The sequence below is a fragment of the Poecilia latipinna genome, unplaced genomic scaffold (genome assembly GCF_001443285.1).
Source record: "Poecilia latipinna isolate Pla-1442-1.1 unplaced genomic scaffold, P_latipinna-1.0 Scaffold958, whole genome shotgun sequence".
NCBI classification, from domain to species: domain Eukaryota; kingdom Metazoa; phylum Chordata; class Actinopteri; order Cyprinodontiformes; family Poeciliidae; genus Poecilia; species Poecilia latipinna.
In genome coordinates this window covers 174,418-185,385 of record NW_015113574.1, presented here as the reverse complement: position 1 = coordinate 185,385, position 10,968 = coordinate 174,418, and the positions used below count along the sequence as shown (strand labels likewise).

At 38.2% G+C, this 10,968-nt stretch overlaps 1 protein-coding gene across 1 annotated transcript in view; it reads right to left on the bottom strand.

Moving 5' to 3' along the window:
- Window positions 1-869: 869 nt before the first annotated feature.
- LOC106958038 (opsin-3-like) overlaps window positions 870-10,968 on the bottom strand; it is a 14,060-nt gene continuing 3,961 nt past the window's right edge. The window contains exon 2 of the mRNA XM_015049735.1: window positions 870-1,363. Coding sequence (XP_014905221.1) covers window positions 870-1,363 — 494 coding nt within the window. The remainder of the gene's footprint in view (window positions 1,364-10,968) is intronic.

The window sequence follows — 10,968 nt, the reverse complement described above, 5'->3', positions numbered from 1 at the left end:
CATGTGGGGGGCCCCCTGGGCTCCATATAGCCGAAGTTTCAGCCCAAGACCTCCTTTAGTTTTTGAGTTATTTCGAGTGACCCGTTTTTCAGAGAGGTCGTTTCCATGGCAGCTATACGAAAGGAAGGAGCCACGCCCACCAAACTTTGTGGAGTTGTGGATCCCCCCAAGAGTACTCTCTGTGCCAAGTTTCATTCCTCTAGCTCTTATAGTTTTTCAGTTATTTCGAGTGACCCACTTCAATTTCTGGTTTATATTGCGAATGTGTGCAAAACTTTAATATTCCAGTAATAAAAAACAATAAAAATCACTTGTGAATAAGTTTGTTTACCCAATAAGTCATTATCCCGCCATCATCCTTCAACTACTTCCTGATGTTGTCTTCTTCTTCGTGGTTTGCACCAGTGGCAACATCCGGTTGTTGATCACATGACTCATGTAAAGTGAAAAAAAGAAAAGCGTTTCCATTGCAGTTTTGCAAAATTTTGATATGGCTGGAAACCACTTCACCCTACCGGCAAAACGTTTTATCTAAAAACAAGAGTTTTTTTCTTGGCATATTTCCTCCAAGGTTTCCCCCAGAAAACATGCTAAGCCTGATGGGGTAGATTCTAGGGCAGTCCAAAAGCAGCCCACTGTGTATTTGAGCTAAAAAATTTTTTAAAAGTTACAAAGATTTGGAAGTGCACAATCAGGTGTTATAATTTGGAAATAATAGCATGTGAGGCCAATGGGCAGGTGCAGGGATGGCACCCCCTACCATCCAGTTCAATAAGTCAACTCTAAGTTAGGTTTATAGTTGACGCATTTAACTGTCACTGTCTTTACTGTCACTAGTCTATATAAACCCTATTCAAAATAAACAACACTTAGCCTGGTGGGGTGGCAAATAAGGCCTGTGGGCCCGCCAGGCTTATAAAACACTGGGAGAAATCCTGTTTGTTAAGCAAGTTTATTTTCAAAATGTCAAACTGCGCAATTGAAATGACCATATAATTAAGAAAAGTAGCCATTGGCTGTCCTGTGTGACTCACCTGTTTAATGGCATACAACAGTTTCCCGTAGCAGTAGACGATCACCAGGAAAGGTCCGATGAGGCAGAACACAAACAGGCAGATGATGTAAGACATGTTGTTTGCTGTCTTTGCTGTCCAGTCGACTGAGCAGGTGGTTCCGGGACCCTCTGGACCGTAGTGGCTCCAGCCAAAGAGCGGTGGAAGGGTCCATAAGAGGGAGTAGACCCAGGACAAGAGGATGCCCAGGGAGGTCTTGCGGTAGTTGGAGGAGTCGGCCTCGGTCGGGGTTATCATGGTGCTGTAGCGCTCATAGGAGAGGACAGCCAAGGAGATCAGGGACACGATGCCTACAAGACACAGAAAGGTTACATGAATTTATTTTAAATTGTAGTCTCACCATCGCAAAAACACAAAATCTAAGTATTTTTGTTAAGTTTCTACTGCAACTATCTTAGGGTGTATTTACGGAAGCTCTATTTAGTCCGCTTTAATCGAACTCTACTTCATTTGCCTGGAAAGTTTGGTTTGTTTGGGGATGTGCAATCGAACTCTGAGTCCAATCCAAAAGAAAGAAGTGCACTGAAGAGGACTACATCGCAGAGCATTCTGGGTAAATACAACCAAAGCAAACATTGGATTGAATCATAGCTTAAAGTGCCTAATACTAGCACGAGAAATCTTGTGGGTTTTTTTACCAGACAAAAGACAAGTTCCAGTCAGTGTTTCCTTCAGTAGTTTTTGCTGCAGTGCCACCACAGGTGAGGAGGCGAACAGGTTTTTCAAAGGGTTTGGTTCATTTGTGTGAAACTTAACCACACCAGCTGAAAATGATGCAATTTTGGTCCCAAATCTAACCCGAAACTACCAGATTGTCAGATGTGAAAACATTCAGAGTTGAAACCAGACAAAACAAATTCACAAGTAACTTTTCTGCAAGATATAGGAGATTGGTTTAAGTCAATAATTCCTTAATATTGATGTAAAATTACTAGTTTCACACAAGAGAAAAATGCCTTGCTATAAGTTAAATAATCTGTTAATGGAACTAGCACTTTTTCCATCAACATTAAGGAATTGTTGACTTAAAATAACAGCCTATATTGTGATGAAAAGTTGTAAGTTAGCTTTATCTTATTTCAAGTGTACTAAGATATTTTCACTGGAAACTAGACTAAAAATATTTGGTAAGATTTTGTGTTGTTGCAGTGATGACAGCGTGGATTAACTTCAGACAAACAGCAAGCAATGGAAAACAAACGCATGGGACCAGCAGAAAGTACAGCAGACATGTTTTTGTTCCTCTGTCTGTTCAACTGGATCATAAACTGGAGACTGAATCGCACTGCATGTCAAAGTGCGTATCCTCCAACTGCCTTGAAAAGATCTCACAGCTCTCTCTGAAATAATAATAATAATAAAAAAATGCTGCCAGCATGGGATTTATGTTTCTTTTAAATTGGATGTGTGGTATGGTTCAACTGTTTCTAACCGGCCGGCATTTTTCATTCATTTTCTGCTGTCTGATCCCAGTTGTAAAAACAAACAATGGCAAAAAAACACTTTTCTCTCGGCTGGTTACGCAGAATATTTTCACTCTTTAGGATTTCATCATGTCTCTGGTTACGCAGCAGGTTGGGTGGGAGACAAAAACGCTTTTATCCGAGGGAACGTAATACAGTTGTGAAAGGAAATACTCTGACTAAATGAGACGCAGCAGCTGAATCCTCAGACGTCTTATTGTTTTACGGTGTGAAAACAAAATAAAAACCGCTGACTCTTTCTAGAACTGTCTCAGTCGCTGTGCCTGTGCGTTTTCATGCCACCTACTGAGAAGAAGTGTTGATCCAGCCAAAGACAGTTTAATGGGAAAACAGAAGACTGAGGAAAGATGTGATTGTTCTGGAAGTCTCACGCCAGCCTCTTTCCCCGAGTCATCACGGGTACATTCATCAATCTGAAGGCATTCGAACATTTGGAACTACTTGGGACACAAATTCAGCATTATTCACACTCAAACACTTTACGTTACAGGTGTAGAAAAAATTTTATTCTGTAGAAAAGTGCAATTCCTCATCCTGGGAATTCTGAATCGATTCAAAACACTCTTTATGTTCTACGTCACTGCCACTCCGATTTGAGAGTATGCTGCGTTACGCATCCACTCTGACACCGTAGAAGGTCGTCTCTCCAACTGCATGCATTTTGAATAAATACTTTTTTTAACTTAAGGAAAAGTCAGAAAGTTAAGCTGACCTAACTCTGGGGAATTAAGACGCATAATTTGATGCTCAAACCTATTTTTGTTTCAGTATACGGGTAAGCTGATGGAATTTGATGCATTACAGAACCTTATGGAAGAGTTTCAAACAAATGTATTTGTTTACGCCGTCAGTCACATCATTTAAACAGAATCTCTAGAATGTCTAAATAGAAAAACTAGTTTCTGAATCAAAAATTGTTTCTGAATCGCAAATAGTTTCTCAAATATCATTCGAATCAAAAGTCATTTCTGAATCAAATAGTGACACTAAAAATCAGAATCGAATCTGACACTGAAAGATTCGCATCTCTACTTTTCACTCCTTTTTTTTCAGAAACATATTTCATTTCCTTCCATCCTTTGCCCAGCTTGTCATTCCGGCGGCTCTGCCAACGCGCTGCTGTTCTGTTTTTGCTTCTCTGTGCTCCGCACCGCCACAACAAATTAACTTCACTTAGGTCAGGTGCTGCTTCTGCCAACACCATGTACATTTATAATCACTTCCTCTCTTGTTTCGAGCCATTTCTCTTCTCACCTGTGTGTGTGAGCGCGCGCGTGTGTGTGCACTGATTCAGTATGCTGCACATTGGCTCAGCGGTGCAAGGTTAATTCACTGGCGGCGTGCAGAGTCCACTTGTGGCAGAAGGCGGCCGGCTGCATGCAGGAACACACTCGCAGAGACAGAAATGGGAATTCGGAGCCGTTCCTCCTCAGAACTGAGGGAGAAAATATTAGCTCAGCCAGACAGGCAGGAGGAGAATACCAAACAGGAGCTGAGGAGAGGTGAAGGAGTCAAAAAGAAAAGAAAAAAAGTTGCAAAGCGGGGATTATTGCAAAGAAGAAGGAGAATTTTGTTGCAAAATGTCGGTTGCCAAAGTGGAGGATCTCACAAGCAGGAGGAGGAGCAGAAATCGATTTGAACGAGGGCGCACGAACGCACCGTCCTGGCATCTCGCGACGTCTCTCACAATGGAGGACCATTGATCGCTGGAGGAAGCGTCGTAGATTTTCAGCGAAGACACAGTCGCTTTGTTACAGCTCAGTGCCAAGCATCATTCATCCAAACAATCAATTTTGCTTCTTCTTCTCTTTCTTCTTCTTCTCCTTTACTTTCTTAGATCCTCCCTCATTTTTCCCCTTCGCTCCTGTTTTATGAGCCCATTGAGGAATTTCTCTATCCTAACCAATGTCAGCTCTGACCAGGTCTGGCAGCTCTCACCGTCTTTCACATGCTCGCCGTTCCGTCTGTGTTTCAGAAAGGTTTCAGTTTGTTAATGTAGAAAGTTCTGCTGGGCAGATTTCAAGAAATTGGCTCCTTGTGGACATCGATCCTCCTTAAGCTACAGACTGTGGGTACAGTCAGAGCTCAGGTCCTAACTGACCTGCCGGGTTTCCTTAGATGGAAACTTTTTGAACTACTTTGAATATTTAATTGAGCTTAATGTACCATTTGATAACCAGAATCAACTGGAACTGATGTGCGATTGAATTGGAATCATTTTTTATAAAGTGCCTTGAGACAATGTTTATTGTGTCTAAGCGCCAAATAAATGAACGAGTAATGGAACAACTGAGTATTTTCCTTCACTGTGATTGTTGCACAGTGAACGATCACTGTGCAACAATCGACTCATAAATTAGATAAATTCAACTCATAAAATTTATGAGTCGAATTTTAACACGACTCCTTACAAGTGTTAAAATTCACAACTTCTTGTTGAAAAAGTGAAAGTGACAGGAATTAATCCCATGGAATAAAAAATAAATAAAATCAGGGTTTAAGTTCATACCGAATGAATATTTTGATATCCTTTACAAAATGCACGGTCAAGTTAAAATTTGTTACCAAACTATAACATTTTCTACATTTTGACAAATCAAAACTTTTATTGCAATTCTATGTAAGACAAATACATGTTGGCGTATAATTATGAAGTGAAAGAAAAACCAAATCTAGCTTTGATGGGTGATTATCAAAATAAACCATCGTAGAACAAACATCCAGATAAAGAGCTCCGCCTGCTGCATTTGACTATAGCTCTTACATTGACTTTTGTTAGTCAATAAATTGTCCCAGAAGGTATTGCAATAAACAATAGTATTTTCATTTTAAGATAATTTTCAAGTAATACAAAGGCAACGACATAATAGTACAAGTACACCCTGTCAAAAGGTGAGAAACTTTCATTTCTAACTTTAAACACATTTTAAATATCCAAGATAAAACACAGAAAACAACAAATAAAAAAGATGCTTAAGCGTCTGTAAACAAACCTGCCCTGAAGACTTTTATCATCCAGTCTTTTATAGAAAGAGACATTAGAAAGCTTCAACTTTGCAGTTTGTCGCCTTAAAATTGGGCTTCTGTCTCTTTAAGAATCTCCTGCTCTTTCCAACACTTTGCCTTCAGGAAGTCACAACAATCTTTCTTCCACGACGCCGTTAACAAACATCCTTAGGAGCGTTGGATTGAGAAGCAGTAACTATGATGAGCTCACTAGAATCGCAGTTCCACCAGCTAATTGCTAATTGCTGACTGGGGCGGGGTTGCTCTGTGAAGCGAAGGCTCAACTAGATACTGCGGCTCAGAGGAGGAGCTTCGTGGAAATAGTGAAACCAAGCGCTTAGGTAACCCCAGATAGTTGAAATTGGAGATTTAAGGATTCCTCAAACATGCCTTCAAGAATCGAAACACTCTCCCTTAAGCAATTTTCAAATTGACTGACCGTATCATGTTCTTCCTCCTTAAAATAAGCTAAAGATATTTTATATAGATTAATAAAATAGAAAGAAATGGACCCATGAAATTAGAGATGTACGATATATCGGCACCAACATTGGAATCATCATATATTAGGCATTTTTTAACATTTCTTTATTGGTCCAATAATTAGAACGGGGCTGATATGAACAACCAATGTTCATTTTATGTTGTTGCCGTCTGTTTCTGGTGGGGGTTGTTTCCCCAAAGATGTTGAAATGGTAGTGCAATATACATAATATCAGTAAACTGCATATAACTGCAAAAGTAATTTAAGATATCGATATCGGCCCAAATAGTCGTATTGGTGCATCCCTACATAAAATGTATGTTCTAGGCCTTTCTTTATGAAAAATGTGCAAGATCCTTTTAATATTTCAAATCTATGATTTACTGCTGAAAAAATATTGAGCGCTCAAGTTAATGTTGAGCAGATAAAGATAAATTATCTTTGTGTTCATCACTGGTTTGCTATATCAGATGCTTGCAAAATTGATCAAGTTTGTGGCTGTAACGTCACAACGTGAAATATTTCAGTTTCAACACTTTTGCAAGATGAATCTCTTTCCCACTAGTTCAACAAACATCTAAAATTAAAAAAAGATTTAGAAGTTCTGATGTTTACTTAGTGTTAGACTTGTGGGAGGATAGATGCTCTGAAAAGCACCAACCTACAGCCGATTATCAACAGAGGAATTTCAGGAACTCCAAAATATTTGACCACAAAATATTTTTCAAACTTGTAAAGAAACAAAAAAGAAAATAATATTGACATGTTTTCATTTTTGATCAATGAATGTCAGGATTTCAAAAGAAAGTGAGCACAAGTGCTGAAAACAAGACCAGAGAAATATTGAATATTGAAACTTACCACAGATTCTCCAAAGAAAAACAGTTAAAAAAAAAAATCTAAGATTTTTTCCCCCTCCCCAGTCATTTACTTTCCATATTCTAGTTCTCGTTTCAGTCTAAGTCACAATATTTTTCAAACTTTCCTGTAAGGAATACGATTCATTAGTTAGAATTAGCATATCACTGCCACGTCTGCTACATTGATTTTCTACTTATTTCTAATATTATTCTATATTTACAAAAGGGTAACGAGTGGCCCAGACATGACTTTTGATGCTCTTACAGCTTTTTGTTACTTTGTGAGCATCAGCAAGTCTTACATGACCGTTTAAGTAAGTTTATACTTCTGCCTACCTGCTTTTCAAACACTTATCAAATACATTTTATTACGGTATTTGAATGGTGAATGTGTTTGAAATAAATAAAACTAAAAACTAACAGTGGTGGTGCCTGAACATCTGTTTTTAAGTTGAGCCACATTGCTTCTTCGTAGTTCAGGTCCTTATCAGATGGACAGAAAATTGTAAGAAAGGTTGACGGTTCACTGAGGTTCAATAAAATGTGTTTGTTTATTTGTGCTCATTTTTTTCCAGGAATCTGGAATGTAATTTAGAGATGCACCAATCCGATAGCATCTCTATCATCCCGATACTGACAAAAAAATTCTAGATTGGTTTTTGGTGTCAGTCATGAGGGCAGATCTATTTAGTGTAATCCTATGCTTTGTGCTCTGAGCAACATCATGATTTATTATTTATTCTACATTATATGTGGAACTCCTAATTCCACTTTCTGAACCATTTGAAAGTTTGTTGCAGTTTACTTTTGAACAAGGTAGTCATCCTTTTGTTTTTGTCAGTTTCAGTTTACTTATTTATTTTACATTGTCTGTTTTACTTCTAATTATGCTGACTGAACAAATTAAGGTTGTTGTTTTTACATGGTTGACCAAGCTTGTGAAACTGTTGGTGTATTTACGTGTGAGATAAGTTTATAATTTAGGCCGTGTTTCAAAAAAAAAAAAAAAAAAAATTAGTCAATTCGGCTCGGTATTGGCCGATTCTAAACCTCAGATATCGGTACCGATATCTGAAGTGAAAAAAAAAAAAGTAAATTGGTGGGTCCCTTTCTAAAATGCTGTCTGATCAAACCTGACCTGAATTATTCAGACTGCAGATTCCTTTGAAAAACTTTGAGACAAACGAAGTCTTTATTCCTTTTGTCTATCTTCTTTTTTTTTTGCAGAACAAAAAGAAGGAGCACAGGCAGGGTGCCATTCAGCTACAAACTCCTGGTGATCAAATCATCTCAGGTTCTCTTAAAATCCAACTTTTGCCTCGTAAAAGTTGCTTTAGGGTTTATTAGCGATTCCTGCGCAGATGTTTTTCCACCCGATCTGCCTTACAACTGGACAACTGTTGAGCAGACAGAACCGAACGCAGAGGGGAATCAAGTTGATACAAAATTCATCTTCTCCTTCTTGCCCTCCCTTCTCCTAAAGCCTTCCAGACTTGTGTACAGCCGGTCAAACATCCACTGAAAAGCAGTCCGACAGAGCAGCAAGAGGGGAAAAAAAAGACTTTGAGAATCTTATAATGTACTAATGTCAGAGAGAGAGGAGAAATTCGAGCTTAAAAATCAATATCACAGACTGCCTGCTCTTCCAAGGTTGTCTCAGTGGAAATCTTTTAAAGAAATCATAAGAAAAAAAAAAACAAGAAAGGAGAAGTGCTTAAGACCTTTAAGGCAACAAGTAAAGAAGGAAGGATAGCAAGTTATCCCCGATCTGGACACTGCCAGATCGGGGGTGGCCCGATGGGGCCCACATGATCAAATTACAACTGAAAGTCATAATAATATGCCTTTATATATTAAAGACATATTATAAGACATATAAAGACATATATGTCTTTATATGTCTTATAAAGACATATGTCTTATAATATGTCTTTTAGATGATTTATTTTGCGCTGGGGAAAAAAGTATTGAAAAAAAATGCAGGAATAAATAACATCATGTTATAAATAATTCATGTTATGATCAACTTTGTTTTTTTTTTCTTTTTGTTGTTGTTGTTTTTACTGGGATTGGTTATTTACACCAGAAATGAGTGGAAGTAGCTCAGGTCACAGAAGGTAAAACTTTATGGGAGCTGAAGAAAACGTAGAAAAGCAGGAAAAGTGTTTTGGTATATTATTAAAAAAAAACACACACACATCTTGGTTGGTTTACATGAAGCTATTTAAAAATCATTGGATTTATAGACTAGACTAGAATATACTTTGTTAATAAAGTTGGCTGCACAGTGGCGCAGTTGGTGGAGCCGTTGCCTTGCAGCAAGAAGGTTCTGGGTTTGATGCCCGGCCCCGGGTCTTACTGCATGAAGTTTGCATGTTCTCCCTGTGCATGGTGGGTTCTCTTTGGGTACTCCAGCTTCCTCCCACAGTCCAAAAACATGATCTTAGCTTCTCGCACACAAACATGGTGTTTGACCCTTGTGGACCTGACCACCGATTCCTCTAAGCTGCCACAGCCCAATGAAGTTCTTTGACATTTCTCTTTTCCATTTCGCCACAGTTTTTATATTAATGAATGTCCCACAATCAGAGTTTCATCATCATTCAGCAGACCTGAGTTATAAGGTGGACTGACGTCTTTTTTTTTCTTTTTTTTTTTTTTTCATATACAAGCTTCAGAATGCCCTCAGTGGACTTTTATTCAACCGGAGGAACTGCTAACAGGTCATCACCAGAGCTAGCAGCACGCCGTGCATTATCACCGAAAACAATCCGTTTTCCTGACATTCCTGATGACTTCTCTGAACGAACAGGTGACCGGAAACAAGTCGACCGTCTGTCCATCAGCTGCATCCACAGTAGAGGTTTCTACAGTCTCAGTGGCTGCAGCGACTTAATGCATTAAGCTGCCAAACATTGCACAAACGATCCCTAAACGGACCAATTAAAACAACTCTGCTGGATTAGATTAGGATCAAGTCTGTCACTGAATCTAAATTTGAAAATAAGAGTGGTTTTTATTAAGGGGAACTAAATTAGTCTGAGGTTGATTTGGATCTTTAGCTTTAGGTTCTGAACTGGAACCGTTTTACACTTTGGCATAAACTCAGTTTTTAACTGAGGCACCATAATCCTAAAGTTTAACATGGAAACATCAGAGATTTATGCCAAAGAGTTTCAATTCTGGAAGGTTGATGAAACGAGGCAAACGTGATATAAATAAATAGGATTTTCTAAGTTGTAAAATAATGGCTGAAAAAGTTGCTCAACAAATAGTTCAAGACATAAATTTAACACACTGATCTCCAAGTCATTTAATCACCATGCAGAATTGTAAACGATTTAGAAAACTTCCTGTAAATTGTAAATGTATTTCTTTTACAGATTGCATCCTCCTGGACAACTTCTGGTTTTGTTTAATGAAATTAGTCAGTGGGGGCGGAGCCAGGCCAGGCAACACTTTACACACCAGCGAGACGTCTGAATAGTTCGTGTTTTCCTTAAAAATAATAATCATCATCATCACTGTGTTTTTTTTTAAACTCCACTTAACCAGTTTGACTTTTTATGAAGTGTTCCCTGCTACAGATGACCGAATGACAGAATCCATACGTGTGAACTGCAGAAATTCACCGCTTATGCATCTGTTTTTTTTTTAAGATATGAAAATCAGCGCTGAGCATGCAAACATAACTCTTTTATATATATATATATATATATATATATATATATATATATATATATAGCATGTTTTCAGCTTCGTATGCGATCAAATCGACGCCTGCACGTGCCAGCTGAACTCGGTTATAATTTTTGAAAGAACTGAAATCATCCAATTTGGTCCTTTTTTTTCACCCCCCGGAAGTTTCCCGAACTGAAAGTGGTTCTTCTAATCGTTTTAACAGTTTACGACCACAAGTCGAAATCATTGCGAAGACGTTTTGCCCGGAGTGCACAAAAAAAAAAAAAAAAAAAAAATCACATTTAAAACGGAAAAAAAACAAAAAAGGGTTGTTTTAAAAAAAAAAAAAATCACATTTAAAACGGAAAAAAAACAAAAAA